Source organism: Stenella coeruleoalba, assembly GCF_951394435.1.
Source record: "Stenella coeruleoalba genome assembly, chromosome: 19".
In the NCBI taxonomy this organism is placed as follows: domain Eukaryota; kingdom Metazoa; phylum Chordata; class Mammalia; order Artiodactyla; family Delphinidae; genus Stenella; species Stenella coeruleoalba.
This window is the reverse complement of record NC_137165.1, coordinates 27,800,129-27,826,084: the sequence shown is the minus strand read 5'-3', so window position 1 is coordinate 27,826,084 and position 25,956 is coordinate 27,800,129. Positions and strand designations below refer to the sequence as shown.

At 35.5% G+C, this 25,956-nt stretch overlaps 1 protein-coding gene across 4 annotated transcripts in view; it reads right to left on the bottom strand.

Moving 5' to 3' along the window:
• The window catches only part of STXBP4 (syntaxin binding protein 4), a 182,471-nt gene that overhangs the window by 122,462 nt on the left and 34,053 nt on the right, over positions 1-25,956 (bottom strand). For all 4 annotated transcript variants that reach the window (XM_079903546.1, XM_079903548.1, XM_079903549.1 and 1 more), the window contains 2 exons: positions 20,897-20,991; positions 1,744-1,840 (listed from right to left, as the gene is read on the bottom strand). In XM_079903546.1, coding sequence (XP_079759672.1) covers positions 1,744-1,840; positions 20,897-20,991 — 192 coding nt within the window. The remainder of the gene's footprint in view (positions 1-1,743; positions 1,841-20,896; positions 20,992-25,956) is intronic.

Genomic DNA, 25,956 nt, shown 5'->3' with positions numbered 1-25,956 from the left:
GTTATATAACACTGCCTGATGCCAACCTAGCAAACTATATGCTTCTTCAGACATGGAGTGTGACCTGTTCATCCATCTAACTTCAGGTTTTTTTTGAATTTGATTCTTATATGTTTAGTTTCCAGTAATCCTTTTAATTGTTCCTATTTTACAGTACCCTACTCTTATTGCGGATGCCTTAGTTTCGCTTATCTTTTTAAAAGATGCTAATTATGGTTTACGTGAAGTTCTTTTTTGCTTTGTAATACTTCCCTTTTTCTGAGTTCCTCTTTTTCTATTTGTCTGATACTTTGGGGCTTTATATTTTACGTTGGAGGATTTCTCCAAATGTCTGGTGTTCATATTTAAGACGAATCAGGCACTAAATCGTTGATTGGAAATTTTGTGTGCATAACTTGCTTTGTCAATTAGTAGGTTTTACTACAGAGCAATAACGTGGTCAGCTATTATGATACTTTGTTCAGGTTCTTCAGAGAGAATCTTACAACCTCTTGCCTACAGACCATACACATGGTTGCAAATATCACTGAGCAATCTGTGTGTGTTTTGTAAGTGATAATTCACCATACACACCCCCAAATTCCTTAGCTGCTGGCAACTATAGGTCCAGAATCAATCTGGTTTAATTTCTCAAGGGAATATACTTATTTTCCTCTGCAAGGGTAAGGGATGGTAGTTGTGGATTACTTGAGAGGGGGCAGGGAACAGCATATATAATTGCTCCTTAACACAGCCTTAAGTACTCAATGTTTTCAATTCCTAAGCCTTTCCAGGAATCAGCTTGTTTCCCGTTGTGATTCTCCTATCTCTTCAGACACTTGGACTTTACATGCCTCTGCTCACTAATTCATTTATTTTCCTCATCTACTTTGTCCTTATACATTGTGGTTTTACATGTATTTTTGTTTCTTGTTCTCATTACACTGTATGATTTCAAGAGCAGAGGGGAACAAATACATCTTTTTTCATCACTTCAAACCCCCAAATTTCTTTTAGCAATGCAGATGCTTTTAAAATGATACAATGTTGCATCTACTCTATAAGAAAAAAATTAAATACTTAATGCTGTAAAGGATACAAAAAACTGTTACATTCAAACATTACTAGTGGCAGAACAAATATGTGTGTAAAATGTCTCTGGAAAACAATTTATCAATACATATCAAAAGTCTAAGCCACTTATGGGGATTTATCCTAAGAGAAGGAAGAAAAAAAAGCTATATTAAATATAGAATTATTTATATTGTCAGTTAATGAAAAACCATCAAAATTCCCAATAGTGGAAAAGCTTAATATTATAGTATATCAATGGAGTATGTTCACAATTTGCTATCTTTAATAATAATTATAAAATAAAAATAAGAATAATTATACAGCATAATGAAATATTTATTATATCGTACTGGCTGAAAAAAAATTAGAATTTCACAGTAGCAGAACTAGGGCTTCTATATATTGTACTGTTTCTTTTGTTATTACTAAAGCAATGTTTGTGGAATAAATTAAAAATAAAAAAAGAATATGATTGAATGATATTTTAAAGCTGAAAGATTCTAAGAAAGTTCTCCTTTCTGCTGACCCAGTAAGACCAATAATTCTATCTGAGTCTTTAGAATACTGATTAAGGAACTTAAAATAGATGTGGTTTTATTTTTCTTTCTCTCCTTCGAAAGAAGAGGCACTCAGTGAATATGGGCCACAATAAGTTTCTGTGATGACACACATGATGAACCTAAATATTACCTCCAAAAGACACTGTCCCCTTTGGGTCTACTTGCACTTGCTGTCTCAGGGCTTGGTGTTGTTCTTTTGTGGGCTGAATACCAAGATAATTTAGAGCCTGGAAGGAAAAGGATTCATGTGAAGCAATTTTTCAAATCTCCAAAGAATAAAACTTTTCATTACAACTTTATTTTACAATCCAGTGAAAAGAATCAATATCAAGAACAGTGATCATGATCAAAGAAAGTCTGATGACTATTTATGGATTAATTTTCCATAAAATATTAGCTTCTTGATCTACCACCACCTCATTTTTTCCCCCAAGGCTAGCACTTTGGCCAATGCCAAATAGCATATCCCTAGAACCAAAATTCAAACCATTTCTTAGTTTAAAATATGTGACATGGCAGAAGAAAAACAGCAAGGAAATCCTAATAAATCCGATTTAACATTAATTTTTCTAACTAGCACTCTAAAACACTGATATTTTGTTGATATCTTCTTGTATTTGAGACCAAAACTAAGGATGACAGGAATTGGTTGGAATACAAAAAATTCTAATTTTTGGCTTGTTTATGGGCAGGCTTACATAAATAATAAACTAAAAAGCTTTCTCTGGAACCCTCTTCTCTCTACCTTCTCTTTTTAGTACCCATAGCTAATTAAAATTTCAGAGCCTGCTAGTTATATTTCAGTGTCCATTCTCTCCTTGTTCTTTAGTAACAGAACCAAAATCTTTAGCTAGAAACATTGTCATTCAGCTAAAAGATATTTCCCAGCCCGTTCTGCAGCTTGATAAGGCCATATGACCATGTACTACCCAAGGAGACATAAAGCAAACTTGCAGGGAACTTCTGGTAAGTCTTTCAAAAGTGGGGTAGGTACTTCTTGTCCCTTTTTTCCTTCTCTCTTTGGTCTTAATTAAAAGAAAAAAAAAAGATGAAAGAAGGAAGGAAAAGAAAGGAGGGAAGAAAGAAAAGAAAGAAAAGATGGCTGGAATTTAAGTAGTCGTCTTGGTTCATGAGCCACCTCAACAAAGATGGCGGAGCAGAAAGATACTTAAAAGCATGTATAACCTCCATGCCAGCTCTGGATTACTTTCTTTCAGGTTTCCTTTTGGTGTAAGAAAAATAAATTTCTAATGGAAACCACTGTTATTTTAGGTTCTCAGGTTATATATAGCAAAATCTAATCTTAACTAATGAATAAGGACTGACTAGATGCCGTATTATCGGATTCTGGCAAGAACATCAAAACTAAAATGTAGGTAAAGGTTAATACTAGTAATTGTCCTTATATATTCCTTCCTCCTTTGAAATCTGTTCAGTCATCCATCACTTCACTTACCAAGTATTTATTTAGTGCTTACTATTTGTTAGGCACTAAACTATACAAAGGGACACAAACAAGATATAGCCACTACCCTCAAAGAGCTATGGTCTCTAGGGAGAGGATAACATGTAAATAAATGTAATTAGTGCAATATGTAATTTAATAGAAGTGTGTACAGGATGTACTGTGGCAAAACCAAACTGGTCAATGTATAGGTGGCTGGGCACAGTGAGAAAAGGAGTCAGAAGGAAGGGAAAACATCAGGAAAGATTCCTTCAAAAGTGATTCTAGAGCATTTTAACCAAGCGTCATCTGCCTGCCCTATCTACACAGTCATTGCCTTGCATAACATGGAATAATGATTCTTAACTTTTGATATTCTTTTTTTTTTTTTTTTTTGTGGTACGTGGGCCTCTCACTGTTGTGGCCTCTCCCGTTGCGGAGCACAGGCTCTGGATGTGCAGCCTCAGCGGCCATGGCTCACAGGCCCAGCCGCTCCGTGGCACGTGGGATCTTCCCAGATCAGGGCACAAACCCGTATCCCCTGCATTGGCAGGCAGACTCTCAACCACTGTGCCACCAGGGAAGCCCAACTTTTGATATTCTTTTCCTTCAGTCATAGAAAATGTTCCAAATACACCCCCAAAAAATAAATAAATAAAAGGAAAGAGAATAATACAAAGAGCACCCATTTACTTCTTATCATCAAGTATCATCAAGTATATATTAGTATTTGTTTGAAATTTATATATATATATTTTTAAGAAATAAACATTATAGACTTGGTTGAAAGCTTTCTCCATTGTTTCTCAGCAGGAACCACTATCCTAAGGTTGGCATATCCTTCCTGTCCATGATTTGATGCCACTACTACATTTGTCCCCTAATAACATGTACTCTTTTATCAGTACATAAAAGAGTATTTTGTGCATTTATGATTTTACCTGCATAGTATAATACAAAAGGATAACCTTACAAATTATTTTTATTTTTTACCTCAATGTTAAAATTTCACAATTGCTCAATATTGTTAACTGCAAAACTACTTCACTTATTTTAAATTTAAATGGTATCTAACTGGATGAATATATTATAATTTATTATCCATTCTCTCATTGATGGGCTTTTTATAATTACTCCACTCTGTTTTTTATAATAAGACATTTTACACATCTCCTCATATAGATGTGTAAAAATTTCTCTACAGTACACCCCTACAAGAGGAAATGCTGAGTCATAGGGTATATATACTGTCAAATTTCTTAGATATTATAAAATTGCTCGCCAAACTGGTTGTATCAATTTATGCGCAACACTAATATATAAGCAGCTTTATTTTTCTACATTCTTAACAGCATTTGCTGTTTTCACACTTTAATTTTTGTCAATACGTTGAATATGAAATAGTATGTTGTTTGTTAATTTGAATTCTCCTAACTACAAGTGAGATTTAGCTTCTTTTATATGTTTATTAGCAATGTTTTTGACATAAATTATTTAGCAATATGTTTTAAATTTTCATATGTAAAGCTTGAGGAAGTATTTTTTGTTAGTGATTCCTAATTTGGTGGCATTCTCCCAATTGTAAAAACCCAAAATGTCCCCAGACATTGCCAAATGTCCCCTGAGGCAAAAAATGTCCCCTGAGGATGTCCCCACATCCCTGCTTTTGAGAAACACTCCTCCAGAGACAAACACTATTAATCGACTGGTGTATAATTTTCCTGATTTCTTCTATGTATATAACACCTGTATATGTAAAAAAATAAATTATATATCTTTTGCAAGAATTAAATTATACTATATACAGTGTTCTATGTTTTTAAAAGAATTATCAATATATAACAGCCTTCTATTCTGTACATTTTAGATATTTTGCATGCTTTTAAAACTTGTTATAATAGTACATTAAACCTTAGTATTTAAGTATATTTACTTCAGATTTTGAATGTAACAAAACATTGCAAAAGCCCCTTCTGTACTTCTCCCCAAGTATTTTATTATATATTTGAAATATACTAAAAACATACATGTAACAAATATATGTTTTAAAACATCTATGAATCCATTTAAGAATGACAAAATTGCTAATATTATTGATTTATGTAACATACTCCTCTCCTACTATACTAGAGGTAACCACTACTAAGGAATTATGTCATTATTATTCCCATACTATTTACTTTAAAATGGTTTGTCACATACTATGTATCCTTAACATGTTTTTTTGTTTTGCTGTTTTTTAGCTTCATTAAAATGCGACTGATAGTCTTCTAAAACTTGGTCTTTTTACCCTACAGGATTGTTTTATCATTCATCCACGTGGTTATATGGTCTTGTAACATTAATACATTCACTTTGACTGAACTAATATTTGATTAGATGAATATGCCACAATTTATTAATCCATCCTCCTCTAGATGAACATTGGGGTTTTCTGCTTACCAGCAATGAACATTCTTCTACACATGTACTACAGCACATGGGTAAAAATTTCTTTAGGGTAGGAAGAAATTCTAGGAATTTCTTCCTACCCTAGGAATAGTATTGACACGTCTTTTTCTAATTTATTTCTAGGAGTTCTTCATATATTCTGGATATCAAAATTGTATATGTTATGTGCATTACGAATATTTTCTCCCACTTTTTGGCATAACTTCACTTTCTTACAATCTCTTTTTATGCAGTTTCTCATGGATAGTTCCCAAGTGTGCTTTTACACCATTACTTCATATTTTTATAAATATATGTGATGAATAGTTTTAAAAAATATTTTTAAGTTTTAATTTTTATATAAATGGTACCATACTCTATATCTCAATGTGACTTTTTTAAAAAAATAATTAATTAATGTATTTATTTATTTTTGACTGTGTTGGGTCTTCGTTTCTGTGCGAGGGCTTTCTCTAGTTGCGGCAAGTGGGGGCCACTCTTCATCGTGGTGCGCGGGCCTCTCACTGTCGCGGCCTCTCTTGTTGCGCAGCACAAGCTCCAGACGCACAGGCTCAGTAGTTGTGGCTCACGGGTCTAGTTGCTCTGCGGCATGTGGGATCTTCCCAGACCAGGGCTCGAACCTGTGTCCCCTGCATTGGCAGGCAGACTCTCAACCACTGCACTACCAGGGAAGCCCCAATGTGACTTTTTATTAATAACAGATATACTGAGATATAATTCACAAAAAGTTCACTGTTTTAGTGTACAGTTAAGTGGCTTTTAGTACATTCACATAGTTGTACATCAATCACCTAATTCTAGAAAATTTTCATCACCTCTAAAAGAAACCCCATACCCATTAGCAGTCACTTGCTATTTTTCCCTATCCCACCAGCCCCAGTCAACCACTAATCTATTTTCTGTCTATATGGATTTGACTATTCTGGTCATTTCATATAAATAGAATCATGTAACTTTTTGTGCCTAGCTCCTTTCACCTAGCTTAATGTTTCAAGGTTTATGTTATAGCATATATCAGAACTTCATTCCTTTTACAGTCCAATAATAGTCCATTGTATGTATGTACTACATTTTGTTTATCTTTCTTAAGTTAAAAAAGGTGAATCAAGAATAAAATTAGGAACAAGATATTATTATAAAAATACTAGGTAGAAAATAAATTAGAAACTCAGTGGTTATGTGACTGAAATAGCAGGTGACTGCAAAGAAAGACTGTGAATTAGAAAAAACAATGCATCACTAAAACTAAAATACTGGGCAATAAGAAGCATATAAGTTCGGTAGAGGTTAATCAGAGTTAAAGTATTATAAGCACCTTGTATATTTGAAAGAAGGGTAAAGATTCTGATTAACTTTAGACTAAGTTAAAGATGAATGTTAAATTTTTAGGGTAATCCTTAAAAGATTAGCAAGAGAAGGTACAATTCCTAAATAAGATGGGGGAGAAAAAAAATAAAATGCAAAAACCACCAACCAAAAAAATCAAACATAATCAAATGAAAAAAATACAGTAAAGATGGGGTAAAAAAGGAATTAAAAACAAGAACAAAGAAAAACATTTTAAATAAGATGGCAGGAATAACTCAAAATGCATTATAATTAGACTAAATATAAAGAATGTGGAGCAATGGGAACTCTTGCATAAGACTAGTAGGAATGAAAATTGGTAGAATTACTTTAGAAAACAATACACCAATCGAACAATTATTTTCTGAGCGTATACTATGAGCCAAACATTTTTCCAGGAGATGAAAAAACAGGAGGAAAATTCTAACAATACCTTAAGTTAGGTTGAAGATAAATAAACTCTTTGACCTTATTAATATTTTAGTAATCAACTTTTAAAAAGCATATAAATGATACTCAACATTTGGAATAGAGTTACCTCTTGGGGAAAGAGATATATACAATCAAGAAGAGAGACACAGGCAATGTCAAAGATTCTCATTCTTAGCTGGGTGGTGGAGTATATGTGTATTTGTTTTATTAATCTTTAAACTCTACACATAAAATATAATCATTCTTGCATATGATTAATATTCTCATATAAAGAAATAAAATAGAAATATTTTATAAAGAAATAAAAACAGGGACTTCCCGGGTGGCGCAGTGGTTAGGAATCCGTCTGCCAATGCAGGGGACATGGGTTCGAGCCCTGGTCCAGGAAGATCCCACATGCCGTGGAGCAACAAAGCCTGTGCGCCACAATTACTGAGCCTGCACTCTAGAGCCCATGAGCCACAACTACTGAGCCCATGTGCCACAACTACTGAAGTCTGTGTGCCTAGAGTCCATGCTCTGCAACAAGAGAAAACACCACAATGAGAAGCCCGTGCACCACAATGAAGAGTAGCCCCCACTCACCGCAATTTGAGAAAGCTTGCACGCAGCAGCAAAGACCCAACACAGCCAAAAATAAATAAATAAATAAATAAAAATAAAGGTTCCTTTAAAAAAAAGAAATAAAAACAATTTTATAAAAATAATGCAAACAAAAGACCTATCATAGAAGGTACTCAATATACAGTGATTCTTATTGTATTAAGTAATAATAAAATTGCAAAATGCAGTTAACTACCGTGTAAATTTTTCCTGAGTTAAACTTAGTAACAGATGGAAGTTTTGTTGAAAGAAAAATTTACAAGAATACAGCATGTCAGTGAGGTAAGCTCATAAATTTAAATTGAAAGTAATTTGATGGGAGATGAAGATGGCAGAGTAAGAGGACATGGAGCTCACCTTTCCCCACAAACACATAAAAAATACATCGACATACGGAAAAATTCTCATGGAAAACTAACTGGAAACTGGTAGAAGGACTCCTGTACAGCCAAGGATGAAAGAAAGATATGCTGTACCTGTATAGAACGGGAAGAAAAGTGATTGGGTTGGGACCTGTGTCCATGGGAGGGAACTCAGAGGAAAGGGGGGATCACATGGACGGACATTCATCCTGGGGTGTGAGTGGGTTGAGCCACAGACTGGGCGTCCCAGTCCTGGGGTGCTATGCAAAGGAGACAAGCTCCCTTGGCCACTTGGAGAACTGCTGGAACAGACAGAAAGGCTGGAGAAGCCTAGACTCCACTCATGAGGAGTGGGTGGGTGCTAGCCTGCTCCCAGGCAGGGTGGAGAGAGGTCTGCCCTAGCAGCTGCCACCTTGACATGCTCCCCAGTCCAAGCAAAGAGAACACCCCACTCACTCTCCGCCACAGCATGGCACTGGATCTAGGGCACCCAGGACCTGGGAGAAGACTTCACTTAGGGATGCAGAGGCAACCTGGGGGAGCGGGGTGTAGCCCAGATAGGGCAACAGTAGCCATCGTTGGTGCTTACTCAAGAGATGCCCCAGAAGCAGCCCAGATTTCTTATAGCAGCGTGGTGGCCAGATTTCCTGTGACTGCCTCGCTAAGTTTGCCAGCCCAAGCTGAGCAAACACTCCAGCCCCACTAACTCCATGCTACCGTACAACACTAGATCTCAGGTGATCACAGCCAGGGAAAAGATGCGACCACGGATTGCATCTGAACGAAGCTGTAGATGCCTACACAGGCAGAGTATCAGACCTCTGTGAGCACACAGGCCCCATTCGCTTCAGGACTCCCCTCCTTTGGGGCAAAGGCCCCAGTGCAGGGAGAAGGAAAAACACATACTTAAAGGGAACAGAGCCAGCTCTAGCCCAACCCTCAGGGATTCTACTCCAGCAACTTGGGAGCAAATCTTGCCCCTGACAGGGTGATGACAGCCAATGAGCAGAGAAGTCCCACCTCACACCCTGCACAGACTTTAGCTCCTCCATCACCAGCCACAGGCCCTATCAAGGTGACAGCTGTCAGCACACCCTGAGGAAAGATGTGACTGGCATCCACATCAAATCCAGCCCTTCCATTAAAGGCACTGGGAACATTCAGTCAGCACAGCGATGCTCTCAAATAAGAACATGCCCTCAAGACCACAATGGATAACTGTTTCACCAAAATTCCTAGAGACAGAGAAAGTTAACTAAAATGAAAAGGCATAGGAACTACTCTTAATTGAAAGAGTAAGAGAAAACCCCTTAAAAAATAAATAATGAAACAGAAATAAATAATTTACCAGATAAAGAGTTCAAAACATTGCTAACTAAATTAGGGAAAAGAATCGATCTAAACACAGATCATCTTAACAGGAACTAGAAAATATAAAAAAGACCCAATTGAGGGAATTCCCTGGTGGTCCAGGGGTTACAACTCTGTGCTTTCACTGCCGAGGGCACAGGTTCAATCCCTGGTGTGGGAACTAAGATCCCACAAGCTGCATGGCTTGGCCAAAAAAGAAAAGAGACCCAATCGAAAATAGATAATTAAATATCTGAAATAAAAAACACCCTGAACACCCTAGAAGGAACAAATGGCAAACTAAATGACACAGAAGAACGCATGCATGATCTGGAAGATAAAATAATGGAAATTATCCAATCAGAACAGCAGTCAGAAAGGCAAATAAAAAAGAAAAGTAAAAGTAACATATGGCATCTCTGGGATACCATGAAATGTACCAATATTCACATTATAGAAGTTCCAGAAGGAGAAGATGAAGAGGAAGGGTATTGAAAATGTATTTGAAGAAATTATGGCTGTAAAATTTCCCAAACTGAAAGAAGGAAACAGATATCTAGGCACAAGAGGCACAGAGATTTGAAAACAAGATGAACCCAAACACACCCACACTAAAATATAATTAAAACAACAAAAGTTAAAGAGAGAATTCTAAAAGCAGCAAGAGAAAAAGAAAGAGTCATAAAGAAGGGAATCCCCATAAGGCTATCAGTTGATCTCCCTGTAGAAACATTGCAGGCCAGAAGGGAGTGGCATGATATATTCAAAGTGCTGAAAGGGAGAACTCTGCAAACTAGGAGACCCTACGGAGCAATATTATCATTTAGAACAGAAGGAGAGAGAACTTTTCAGACAAGCAAAAACTAAAAGAATTCAGCAATACCAGATCTACCCTAAAATAAATCCTGAAGGATCTTTTCTAAATGGAAACGAAGTAAGAATCTATAGGAAAGGGTAAATCCCACTAGAAAAGACAGATATATATTAAGGATTGAAGATTACTTAAATAAGTAGATTAAAAGACAAAAAATTGTAAAAGAAACTCTGACTACAATAAACAGTTAAGGGATAAGCATTAAGTTGTAAAATATGACATCAAAAGCACAAAATACAGGGGAGGGGAGTAAAAAATGTATATCTTTTAGAATGTGTTTGAACTGAAATGACTATCAGTTTAAATGAAGTACATATAATTATGGATCAACATATATGAACCCCATTGTAACCAGAAATCAAAAATTTACAAAAGATATACAAAAAATAAAAAGAAAGGAAACCAACCATACTACTAAAGAAAATCATCAAACCACAGTGGGAGAAACAAAAAGAAGAAATGAACAGAGAAGAACTACAAAAACAACTGGAAAACAAGTAATAAGATGGCAATAAGTACTTACCTATCAATAATTACTGTAAATGTCAGGGGAATAAACACTCCAATCAAAAGACATAGGGTGGGGACTTCCCTGGTGGCTCAGTGGTTAACAATCCGCCTGCTAATGCAGGGGACACGGGTTCGAGCCCTGGTCCAGGAAGATCCCACATGCTGTGAAGCAACTAATCCCACGCGCCACAACTACTGAGCCTGTGCTCTAGAAACCATGAGCCACAACTACTGAGCCTGTGAGTTACAACTACTGGAGCCCATGCTCCACAACAAGAGAAGCCACTGCAATGAGAAGCCCATTCATTGCAATGAAGAGTAGCCACTCGCTGCAACTAGAGAGTGCCCGCACGCAGCAATGAAGACCCAACACAGCCATAAATAAATAAATAAGTAAATTTATTTTTTTTAAAAAGGGCATAGGGTGGCTGATTGGATTAAAAAAAAAAAAAAACCTTTCAATATGTTGCCTACCAAAAGACACACTTCAGGGCTAAAGAGACATACAGACTGAAAGTGAGGGGATGAAAGAAAGCTATTTCATGTAAATGAAAATGACAAGAAAGTGGGGTAACAATATGTATATCAGACAAAATAGACTTTAAAACAAAGGCTATAACAAAAGACAAACAAGGACATTATATAATAATAAAGGGATCAATATAAGAGGAGAATATTACACTCATTAACATAAGCACCCTATAACAGGAGACCCTAAATATATAAAGCAAATACTAACAGACATAAAGGGAGAAACTGACAATAATACAATAACAGTAGGAGACTTTAACACCCCACTGACATCAATGGACAAATCATGCAGACAGAAAATCAATATGGCAATAAGGTCCTAAATGATACAATAGAGTTGGATATAATCAATGTCTACTGCATACCCCCCCAAAAGCAGAATACACGTTCTTTTCAAGCACACAAGAAATGTTCTCTATGATAGATCACATACTGGAACACAAAACAAGTCCCAACAAATTTAGAGGTAAAAATTATATCAAACACCTTTTCTGACCACAACGGTCTGAAACTAGGAATCAACTACAGAAAGAAAAAAAAAGTGAAAAGAACAAACACGTGGAGAGTAAACAACCTGCTATTAAAAAAAAACAATGGATCAATGATGTAATCAAAGAAGAAGTCAGAAAATACCCTGAGACAAATAAAAATGAAAACACAACTTTACAAAATCTTTGGGATGTAGAAAAAGCAGTTCTAAGAAGGAAGTTCATAGTGATACAGGCCTTCCTCAAGAAACAAGAAAAATCTCAAATAAACAATCTAACCTACCACCTTCAAGAATTGGAAAAAGAATAAACAAAGCCAAAGTCAGAAGAAGGAAGGAAATAATAAAGATCACAGAGGAAATAAAATAGAGATCAAAAAGACAATAGGAAAGGTCAATAAAACCAAGAGCTGGTTTTCTAAAAGGATAAACAAAATTGACAAACCTCTATCGAGGCACCAAGAAGAAAAGAGAGGACCCAAATAAACAAATTAAGAAATCAAAGAGGGGTAATAACAACTGATATCACAGAAATACAAAAAATCATAAGAGAATACTATGTACAGTTATATGCCAACAAATTGGACAACCTAGAAGAAATGGACAAATTTCTAGAAACATACATCCTGCCAAGACTGAGTCAAGAAGAAACAGACAATTTGAATGAACAATCACTAGAAGTGAAATAGAATCTGAAATAAAATAACTCCCTGCAAACAAGTCCAGTACCAAGAAGTTTCACTAGGGAATTCTACCAAAACATATAAAGAACTTATACCTATCCTTCTCAAACTATTCGAAAAAAATTGAAGAGGAGGGGGCACTGCCACATTCATCCTAGGAGGCCACTATTACCCTGATACCAAAACCAGACAAAGACGCCACAAGAAAAAGAAAATTACATGCCAATATCTTTGATGACTATAGATGCAAAAGTCCTCAAAAATATATTAGCAAACGGAATCCAGCAATACATAGAAAGGATTATACACCATGATTAAGTTGGATTCATTCCAGGGGCACAAGGATGGTTTGACATATGCAAATCAATCAATGTGATACACCACATTAACAAAAGGAAAGACAAAAACCACATGATCATCTCAAAAGATGCAGAAAAAGCATTTGACAAAATACAACATGCATTCATGATAAAAACTCTTGCCAAAGTGGGAATAGAGGGAACATATCTGAACATAATACAGGCTGTTTACAAGAAACCCACAGCCAACATAATACTCACTGGTGAAAAGCTGTAGGCCTTCTCACTAAATTCAGGAACACGACAAGAATGCCCATTCTCACCACTTCTACTTAACATAGTATTAAAAGTCCTAGCCACAGCTATCAGACCAGAAAAAGAAATAAAGATTATCCAAATTGAAAGTGAAAAGGTAAAACTGTCACTATTTGCAGATGACATGATACTCCATAGTGAGAGCCCTAAAGTCTCCACAGAAAACTATTAGAACTAATAAATGATTTCAATGAGGTAGCAGGATAAACGATTAATATACATAATTCTGCTGTGGTCTAAAAACTAATAATGAAATATCAGAAACAGAAAGTAAAAAATCAACCCTCTTTAAAATCACATCAAAAATAATAAAATACCTAGGAATAAACCTAACCAAGGAGGTGAAAGACATATACTCTGAAAATGATAAAACAATGATGAAGGAAACTGAAGCTTATATAAAGAACTAGAAATGTATCCTGTGCTCTTGGATTGGAAGAATTAATATTGTTAAAATGGCCATTCTATCCAAAGCAATCTACAAATTTAATTCAATCTATATCAAAGTACCAGAACATTTTTTACAGAGCTAGAACAAACAATCATAAAATTCATATGGAACCATGAAAGACCCCAAACTGCCAAAATGACCTTGCAAAAAAAGAACAAAGCTGAAGGTATAACTCGTCCAGACATCAGACTATACTAAAAAGCTACCGTAATCAAAACAGTGTGGTACTGACACAAAAGCAGAACATATATCAATGATATAGAACAGACAACCCAGAAATAAACCCACGCAATTATGGTCAATTAATCTACAAAAAAGGAGACAACAATACACAATGGAGAAAAGACCATCTCTTCAATAAGAGGTGCTGGGAAAACTGGACAGTCACATGTAAAACAATGAGATTAGAACATTCCATCACACCATATACAAAAATAAACTCAAAATGGTTTAACGACCTAAATGTAAGAACAGAAATCATAAAACTCCTAGAAGAGAACATATGCAGAATACTCTTTGACATAAATTATAATAGCAATATTCTTTTAGATCAGTATCCTAAGGCAAAAGAAATAAAAGCAAAAATAAACAAATGCAACTTAAACTTAAAAGCTTTTGTACAGCAAAGGAAATGATCAACCAAATGAAAAAAAACAATGTATGGGATGGGAGAAAATATTTGCAAATAATGCAACTGAAAAGGGGTTAATATCTGAAAGATACAAAAAGCTCACAAACTCAATATCAAAAAACAAACAACCCAATCAAAAAATGGGCAGAACACCTGAATAGACACTTCTCCAAAGAAGACATACAGATGGCCAACAGGCACATGAAAAGATACTCAGCAATACTAATTATAAGAGAAATGAAAATCAAAACAATGAGATATGACCTCACTCCTGTCAGAATGGCTATCATCAAAAAGGCCTACAAATAACAAATGTTGGCAAGGATATGGAGAAAAGGGAAAACCTTTTACACTGTTGAAAGTAATGTAAATTGGTGCAGCTACTGTGGAAAACAGAAAGAAAGTTCCTAAAAAAACTAAAAATAGAACTACCATATGATCCAGAAATTCCACTCCTGGGTATCTATCTGGAAAAAATGAAAACGCTAAATGGAAAAGATACATGCACCCCAATGTTCATAGCAGCTCTATTTATAATAGCCAGGACATGCAAGAAACCCAAGTGCCCATCAAGAGATGACTGGATTGACTGTTTGCAGATGACATGATACTATACATAGAGAATCCTAAAGATGCTACCAGAAAACTACTAGAGCTAATCAATGAATTTCATAAAGTAGCAAGATTAAAAATTAATGCACAGAAATCTCTTGCATTCCTATACATTAATGATGAAAAATCTGAAAGTGAAATTAAGGAAACACACTCCCATTTACTATTGCAACAAAAAGAATAAAATACCTAGGAATAAACCTACCCAAGGAGACAAAAGACCTGTATGCAGAAAACTATAAGACACTGATGAAAGAAATTAAAGATGATACAAACAGATGGAGAGATATACCATGTTCTTGGATTGGAAGAATCAACATTGTGAAAATGACTATACTACCCAAAGCAATCTACAGATTCAGTGCAATCCGTATCAAACTACCAATGACATTCTTCACAGAACTAGAACAAAACATTTCACAATATGTATGGAAACACAAAAGACCCCAAACAGTCAAAGCAATCTTGAGAAAGAAAAACGGAGCTGGAGGCATCAGGCTCCTGCTCCAGCTCCTCCTACACTGCAAAGCTACAGTCATCAAGACAGTATGGTACTGGCACAAAAACAGAAATATAGACCAATGGAACAGGATAGAAAGCCCAGAGATAAACCCACACACATATGGTCACCTTATCTTTGATAAAGGAGGCAAGAATATACAGTGGAGAAAAGACAGCCTCTTCAATAAGTGGTGCTGGGAAAACTGGACAGCTACATGTAAAAGAATGAAACTAGAACACTCCCTAACACCATACACAAAAATAAACTCAAAATGGATTAAAGACCTAAATGTAAGGCCAGACACTATCAAACTCTTAGAGGAAAACACAGGCAGAACACTCTATGATACAAATCATAGCAAGATCCTTTTTGACCCACCTCCTAGAGAAATAGAAATAAAAACAAAAATAAACAAATAGGACCTAATGAAACTTAAAAGCTTTTGCACAGCAAAGGAAACCATAAACAAGACGAAAAGACAACCCTCAGAATGGGAGAAAATATTTGCAAATGAAGCAACTGACAAAGGATTAATCTCCAAAATATACAAGCAGCCCATGCAGCTCAATATCAAAAAAACAAACAACCCAATCCAAAAATGGGCAGAAGACCTCAACAGACATTTCTCCCAAGAAGATATACAGATTGCCAACAAACACATGAAAGGATGCTCAACAGCACTAATCATCAGAGAAATGCAAATCAAAGCTACAGTAAGGTATCACCTCACACCAGTCAGAAAGGCCATTATCAAAAAATCTACAAACAATAAATGCTGGAGAGGGTGTGGAGAAAAGGGAACCCACTGCACTGTTGGTGGGAATGTAAATTGATACAGCCACTATGGAGAAAAGTATGGAGGTTCCTTAAAAAACTAAAAATAGAGCTGACATATGACCCAGCAATCCCACTACTGGGCATATACCCTGAGAAAACCATAATTCAAAAAGAGTCATGTACCACAATGTTCATTGCAGCACTATTTACAATAACCAGGACATGGAAGCAACCTAAATGTCCATCGACAGATGAATGGACAAAGAAGATGTGGCACATATATACAATGGAATATTACTCAGCCATAAAAAAATGAAATTGAGTTATTTGTAGTGGGGTGGAATCTGTTATACAGAGTGAAGTAAGTCAGAAAGAGAAAAACAAATGCCATATGCTAACACATATATATAGAATCTAAAAAAAAAAAAAGGTTCTGAAGAACCGAGAGCCAGGACAGGAATAAAGATGCAGACATAGAGAATGGACTTAGGGACACGGGGAGGGGGAAGGGTAAGTTGGGATGAAGTGAGAGAGTGGAATCGACATATATACACTACCAAATGTAAAATAGATAGTTAGTGGGAAGCAGCTGCATAGCAAAGGGAGATCAGCTCTGTGCTTTGTGACCACCTAGAGGGGTGGGATAGGGAGGGTGGGAGGGAGTTGCAAGAGGGAGCAGATATGGTGATATAAGTATACGTATAGCTGATTCACTTTGTTATACAGCAGAAACTAACACAACAATGTAAAGCAATTATACTCCAATAAAGATGTTAAAAATAAAAAAAGAAGAGATGACTGGATTAAGAAGATGTGTGTTTGTGTGATTGTATGTGTGAACGCATATATAATGGAATACTACTCAGCCATAAAAAAGAATGAAATTCTGCCATTTGCAGCAACATGGATTGACCTAGAGAATATGTTTAGTGAAATAAGTCAAAGACAAATATTATGTGATATCACTTACATGTGCAATGTAAAACACAGTACAAATGAATGCACATGCAAAACAGAAGCAGAGTCACAGGTGTAGAAAACAAACTTATGGTTACCAAAGAAGAGCGGGGGGGGGGTAGGGACAAATTTCAGGTATGGATTAATAGATATAAACTACTATATATACAATAAATAAGCAACAAAGATTTACTGTACAGCACAAGGAATTATAGCCATTATCTTCTAATAAACTATAATGGAGTATAACCTGCAAAAATACTGAATCAGTATGCTGTACACCTGAAACTAATATAATACTGTAAATTGACTATACTTCGATAAAAATAATAAATTGGAGGTAATTTATTTTTGATTAAAAATAGGTTCCAATAATTTCTTGTATAACTAATGTCATGTTTTCACCGTAAACAAAAATGCAACTTTGTTAATTGGACAAATAAATGTCCTTAACTTTTTCTGATATCTAAATGATGAATCTAAAAAATGTCACTTCCTTATAATATTAGTCACCTACTTCCCAATCTAATACAAAGAACACCTCATTAACTGTATTCAGACATTGGGTATATCATTGCTCACTACAGCTTTCTTCAAATGTTACATAAATGGCAAGAGGTAAAGTAAATATCAGCGAAATGGCATCTGTATCCCAAAGCATCTTTCTCAGATACAAAAACATAGATAGCGAGAAGGTGCAATAATTCTTCTTCTTCAAGCCAACTAAAAGAAAAATCCCGGGCTTCCCTGGTGGCACAGTGGTTGAGAGTCCACCTGCCGATGCGGGGGACACGGGTTCGTGCCCCGGTCTGGGAGGATCTCGCATGCCGCGGAGCGGCTGGGCCTGTGAGCCATGGCCACTGGGCCTGCGCGTCCGGAGCCTGTGCTCCGCAAGGGGAGAGGCCACAGCAGTGAGAGGCCCGCGAACAGCAAAAAAAAAAAAAAATTCCTATTTGCTATGTTTACCATACCTACTTATAAGTTTAACAGTGGGATCAAAGGAGATACATAGTATTAGTTCAGTGCTAGAAATTATTTTTCAGTATATACTGATACAAAATTGTCTACCTCAACTACTAAAACATGAAAGATTTCATGAAGTCAATGCCCCACAAACATACATCTTGAAGGTAATTTCCTTCATCAAATTCTAACCTCTTAGCCTTTCTTAAAAATTGTACTGTGTTAGCTAATGACTTAATAACCACATAATCAGTCAACACCTTTTCCTTGTGAAACCTTTTATATAACCAATTTCCTAGATACTATATGCAATATACTTATAAGCGATAAAGTAAAAAAATGTAATTTTATTACATTTTAAATACTTGAACATATTGGCCTTATCTATTACTAAATAGGAAATGTGTTAAAAATGTAATGGACAATAAAGTTGAATTTGTCTACAAAGTAGCAACTAAAATAGAAGGATCTATTTCAAATTAAAGTGATACAGATATTATTACATTAATATGTAACTATTCAAAAAAGTAAGAGTAGCCTAGGAAATGTATGGGCAGATAGAATCTAATATGGATTTTAGAAAAAAAAATTATTAAGTGAAATTTAGTTTCAAACTCTGAAAAACAGAGAATGCTCTACTAAATATAGTCACTAAAAATATTTAGAATAAAAGCAGGGAAGCTGAATTTACACAGAATGTAGGTTTCCTTTGCTGTAAAACTGCCATTTTTTTTCTACAAAAATCAATTTGCTAAGGCTCAAAGGAGGACCAAAAGTGGAATACTCAATGTGCAAGCAACTCATATTTCTCAGAATCAATATAAATTTAGATGATTTTCATATTTTTAAGAAAATTAATCAGATTTTAAAAATATCATGTGCTAGGGAAATTTAAACTGAGTCAAAGAATAATGACTGCCAGGTAAAGTCATTAACTGAATAGTTTTCTCCTTATCCAGAGGAATGGTTAGTATTAAATCTTGGATGTTCAGAAATATATATTACAGCAATATCATTAAAAAACAGTAATTATTTATTTTTAGATATTAATAGATATGTTTTTAAACCTCAAACATTCTATTTTTTGAAAATGTTATTATTAACTGATTGTAAAGCTTGCTATTATCCAGAACTTACATTTCAGCCACAAATAAAAAGAGAGTAAAACATAGGGAAAGATACTCAGGATTTCGAAGATATGAAGGAGACATCTCAAGTACCTAATTAATAAGAATTTTATAGAGTACAAACCAGGTGTTTAAATGGTGGTAGGTACACAGAGATTGTAAGCTTTGACTTACTGATAAAACAAAACACAGAAGATTACAGGGTACTGCAAAATAATCTTCAGTGCTACAGATGTGCAAAATATGGCAATACTGGCCTGAACTATAAAAGTTAGCAAGAAGCTGTACAAAGGAGTTGGAATTGAGTCAGAATTTGAACAGAGTAAGATTCAAACTGGCACTGAAAAGGGTATTACTATAGGACCATGCAAAGGTCTGAATATGTGAATGAATGGTAATGCATATTTATTCCAGCTATGCATTTTCATACTGTTCCTAAAAGTGTAAAAAATCATTATCCAGGGCTTCCCTGGTGGCGCAGTGGTTGAGAGTCCGCCTGCCGATGCAGGGGACACGGGTTCGTGCCCCGGTCCAGGAAGATCCCACATGCCACGGAGTAGCTGTGCCCGTGAGCCATGGCCACTGAGCCTGCGCGTCCGGAGCCTGTGCTCCGTAACGGGAGAGGCCACAACAGTGAGAGGCCCGCGTACCGAAAAAAAAAAAAATTATTATCCACAAAAACTGATAGGAAAGTAGAGGCTGTGAACCTTCGGCATTATATCCATTTTCATATTAAAAAAAAAAAATCATCTTTTTGCTGTCATCTTCCAGGTATCCTGACAGGAAAAGTTTTAAAATCATTTTCTGCTTATAAGTTTTCTTTCTCTCTTTTTTTTTTTTTTTTTTTTTTTTGCGGTATGCGGGCCTCTCACTGGCGTCTCCCGTTGGGGAGCACAGGATCCGGACGCGCAGGCTCAGCGGCCATGGCTCACGGGCCCAGCCGTTCCACGGCATGTGGGATCCTCCCGGACTGGGGCACGAACCCGCGTCCCCTGCATCGGCAGGCGGACTCTCAACCACTGCGCCACCAGGGAAGCCCCCTAATTTTTCTTTTTTAATCATCTTATGTTTCTTTTATATACAGAAACTCTCAATATAATACTATTTGGTACATTGCTACCATCTTCTTTATATCTAGTAGGCTTCTATTTTGTTCTTTAAGATTTAGTTTCTCTTCACTTTTTAAACAATTGAGTAATAGAGTATTATTTCCTTGCACTTATTGCCATTACATATTTGAAGTCTACTACACTTTGTCATAATTTATCCCATGTTTCCTTTGATTCTACATTGTAAAACGTCACATTTGTCTCATTCCTACACAGGAGGAAACTGATTAATTTGAAGGTCAATTTAGTTACAGAAGGTTTTATTTCTATTTTGTACTAATGAACCACCATGAACTGCCCAAATTAAACATGAATTAAACAGTTTAAACCCAAACTGCCATTCATTTAACTGTAAATCGATAACTCTTCAAGAAACTAATGGCTCCAATCCCTTATCCTCTCAAAGAATGAGAATATTTCCTTGCTGTTGTTTTATGGAAGAAAAATGAAAATTTCAAGTATTTACCATTTCCAGTTTCTCTACTTTAAGGCGAACAGAGGGATTTAGGGAAATCTTCTTTCCTTGTGGTCCATAATTATCAGTCAAGGCAGGGGCAATATCTATGAGGCAACAGGGTACACATTAATTGGAAATTTAATTGGAATAGAATTTTTCATTTTACAGGATGTGTTCTGGGCTCCTGAGGTTCAGAAAGAATTCTGGTTAATCAGTTAGCAGTTTTCACTTTTGTTTTCATGATTTTTTGTTCTTTAAATCTAAAATGTATTATATAAACCAGCTTCACTTAAGCCTTAAAAGACATGATATAAAAAGAGTGGCCAATTATGCATTAAGTCCCACAGAAATATTAATATAACAAACATACATCCCTCCAGTTACCTTGTCATCACAACAGCTTACTAATTGCAAAATGAAAAGTTTTTTTTTTCTTCCAAAATAAGCAAAATCATATTAGAAAATTTAGAAGGTCATGATTTTTCTCTGGCAAAAGTGGTCTTGCTACATGAGTTCTGGAGGTACTATGGAAAAACTCACAAATGCAAACTGTTTCAAGTTTGCACATAAAGTATGATACAGGCTCAGAACTTCTTGAACTAAAAATCCTATTTCTTATTTTACAGAAGTTATATTCCAAGTAGCATAAATGGATTCTCAAGAGTTGAGTGTCATATACCTCTCACCCATTCTCTAACGCCTTCTCAGTCTACCCTGATTATTTAGACGAGCTTTGTCCTTGTTGCATGAGTAAAAAACAGATGTCACAAGGGACTAGAACTTGAAAAATTATTTGCCTTAATATGCCAAAGTTTCTCAAGCAAATTCCTGCAATTCATGTCAATCCTTATATCTAAATTGTCACCATTCTAAATACACTTTTAAATGGTATTTTACTAGTTCTACATAGAAACAAGAGGAAGAGAAAAAACTTTTTAAAATGTCACATTTTTATGCAGCGTTTTAATTTTTTTTTATTTCTCAGAGCATCTGTCTCTAAGTACAAAATGATTTGCATTCTCTTTCTTAAGAACATAAGAAGTGCATAGGAAAATAAATAGTCTTCCTCTAAACCTTTAACGCTTCCTTAACATTCTATGTAAAATCTTGAATATAGCTTATAGGTGTCAAGATCATGAAAAAAAAATGGTTACTGACTTTTAGCTTTAAATGGAAGTCAAACCTAGAGAAAGACTGATTTTAGTATAATAAAATTTTTACAATTTTGACATAAGCAACAAAGACGCCTTAGTTGCTGTGATACCTAATTGTTGGCCAAGGGCTAAAAATACATTATACATATAAAATTTTTTTCCTCTTAAGAGAAATTTTGTGCCAAACCTAAAGTGTAGCATAAAATATCAGCATGGAGTGAAGTGGTTTGGAAGCCCAAAGAGCGGGTAAGTCAAACCTTATCTTTCATTTTTAGGGTTTGGACATGTGAGGCTTGACAACGACTTTCAGTCTGGTGCCTGACCTATCATTAAGGCACAGTAACACAAGGTGGACCCAAGCTAACCTAATTATGATCTCAGACCAAGACTAACCCTGGGTGTGAATTACTCAATTCAAGTGTGTGTGGAAGGCATAGAGAGAAGACAAAAGAGAGGGAGGGATAGGGACTCACACCAAGGCGTGGGTTCTCACTTATGTTTTCCTACATCTAAGCATAAAAATTTGCTATGTGCAGCAGTGGAAATAACAGATTAACTCTTATTTATGCTTACTTTTAGCCAGGCATTACACTAAGTATTTTATATATATAAGCTCATTTAATCTTTACAATAACCACAGTGACACAGTGTTATTATTTCCAACCCAAGAATGATGAGACTAAGGCCCAAAAGGGGAAAGAAACTAGCCCAAGATCATACAACTAGTAGGTGACCATGTTAGGATTCTAATCTCTAATGACCCCTGAAGACAATTTCTTAAATGTGTCAATATCTTTCATCATCAGTTTTCTCATCTGTAAAGTAGGAAGAATAAAACAGATCACCTTACAGGAATTGTAAAGGTAAATTAAAAATCATAGAAAACTACTATGAAAACTATAAAGTAGCGTTAATAGTGACACACACAGAGATTTAATAGGAGATTTAATGTAAACTTATAATAATCCCCCATTTAACAATATGCAATCATGGCTTAACAAAACCTCACTTTCTTCTAGCCAAACTTCCCCTAAATCTTTACATTTGAGCCAAAACCTTAGGAGGATGTGGACATAAATCCAGCAGGCTTCGGTAATTCAAGGTAACTTGACCTGAAAAGCTCTCCCACAGACAGTTTTCCTCATTTGCCAGTGTCCTCTCTCACTTTCAGCCTTGGGCTCTTTATTTGCTCCTCTCTGGGAGGGGGTGAGAATTTTCAAAGTATGGCTTATTATTCCCTTGGCTCTTCTCTTCCTATTCCTCTTTTTAGGAGCAGAAGAAAGGAAATGTTTTATAAGGGTAGGATCAATACCATTTAGTTAATACCATGAACCCTCACCATGGATATTTTTCCCCATCACTAGTTTGTTTTCAGTTTTAAAAGCCTTATTGCAGGAGAATTAAGGCTTGTGTGGTGGTAAAGTTAATGATCGTATTCCTTCACGTAGTAATTCTTTACTGATTTCCTTAGGAATGTCGTTAGCATGTTTTTAGCTCACTCACAAACTCACGCATTATTCAGCGTATGGCAGTAGTAAACAACTCTGGATTCTGAAATAAGAAATTTATATAACAGAATAGTTTCGAAAAACATACTCAAGTATAATGTGAATTTTAAACATTCTAACCAGTTTTACACTTTGGAATGCTTTTGAGATGAGAACAGGGGTAGACTTGCCTCATTAAGTTTATTTTTGTTGAGGTTAACATTAACACTCATTTATGTTTTTTAATAAATACCAGCTGGCTGAAGGAGTCTAGATGTGATGGTTAAGGATCTAATTTGGGAACAATCTATAATTAACTACTTAGACAAATCACAAGGTATATAAGTTACCTAGAGATAATTTAGAGTTGACTTTGCTTTATTTTTCTACCCAGAAACATCTGGGCTACTACATTTACGTGGAAGAAAATGGTACTGAGTCAATTCCATTTCTACTCTAGAAAAATGTTCCATTTTAATTGCATTTTAATATTTATATACAGTTAACTCACTCAAATATGTTTTTCACTAAATTATTTTTCTATTACAAAATCTAGCATCATTTCTTATAGTCACTGATGTAAATTTACCTCAGTTTGTTCGTTACTACAGGATCTCCTTGCTCTAATCACATTTGCCTCCTAGGGTCACCTGACATGTAGCTTGACCTTACTTCTTTGCATTTGATGATGATGCCTCCTTCACTTAGGATGATCTGTTACCTTCATCCATCTGTTGATGTTTATCACTTCTTTCAAGATCCAGATGATGTCTGACTTTTGCCAAGAAATTTTTCTCTATTGATTTCTGCATATTTTGTGACAAATTCTTTACTATGTACTAGCTTCTGGGGTAGAGGGGGAGGATGCAAAATTGAATTAAAGGACAGAAGCTTTCACTTCTGCTCTAAAAAACATGCCCTGGAATATTATCTGAGCTATACTCTAAACTTCAGGTTCCGTAATATTAATAATAATGACAGCAAAATGTACTGAGCATATTCTATGCACCAATTACAAAGTGCTTGACATACATAATCTTGTTTAATACTCATAACAAAACCATGAGGAAACTATTTCAATATAATAAGCTAATTCAGCCAATAAGTTGGGAGCAAAGATCTGAATCTCTACGTTTGCATTCAGAGCCTGGTGACTAACCACTGTGTTTTCCCTATATCACACTCAGGTCACTTACTACTTCTTCCCTTAATCTACTTTGCTCATGTCTTTACACATCTTGTGCAAATGTGTTATTTGTCCATAAGACATATACTTCCTAGAGTACCAAAACCACCCACCCCCTGCTCTAGTCAACACAGAACACTGCAAATAGTCGAGTATTTATTCAATAAAATAATCACACACGCACACACATAAATAAACACACACATATATGTGCTTTCTAATCTGAATAATGAAGGTTTTTAATTCCATATTTTATTTCACAATATACTATTAAGTATCTCATGGAAAAAAATATCCCAGTTCCTTCATATTTTCTACCGAACTATGACGCACATGACATACTCAGTAAATACTTACTGAGTAAATAAATTGGCTAAAAGAGGCATCAAGAGAATGAACATTAATTATGTAAAGGAAATAATACTAATAAAGTTTCTAAGGGTCAACAAATTCCACTAAGTAAAAAGGCATATAATTGACAGCTAAAGATTTTTCCTAACCCACTGGTAAATATTGCTCCAAATCAGAGAAACTACTATGGAATTCACTATAAATTCCTGTTAAGTATAGGAGCTATGTGCTATGGTCTGAATGTTTGTGTCCACCCGAAATTCATATGCTGAAATTCCAACCTCCGGAGTTGAGGCCTTTGGGAGGTGCTTAGAGCATGAAGGTGGAGCCCTTACAAATGGGATTAGTGTTATTACAAAAGAGGTCCCACAGTGCTTCTAAGACCTTTCCACCATGTGAGGACACAATAAGAAGCCTGCAACCACAAGGAAGCTCTCACCCAGACCATGCTGGCACCATGATCCTGGACTTCCAGCCTCCAGAACTGTGAGAAATGTTTGTTATTTATAAGCCACCCATTCTGTGGTATTTTGTTAGAGTAACCCACACAGACTAAGACACTATATAATTTCTGCTAACTCTTCCTTATTTAGCAGTTTTGATCTACACAATGCTATTAAAAATTAAAGTATACGAGTAACAATTTGCTTTATAATTTAGACATGTAATTAACTCTTCCTTTCAATAAGTATAGTTTTTTTTGTTTGTTTGTTTTTATTGTTGTTCCCTTTAACTTTTGGAGATAATTTAAGGGAAGGAATTTTTTCTTGATATTTGAGCCTACAAACACTTTACAGATTGATAAAAATCCTTTTTTTATGGGTAGCTTACACAATTAATCCTTTACTGTTTTGAAAAGTCAATAAATCATTTCATGCTAATTAAGAACCA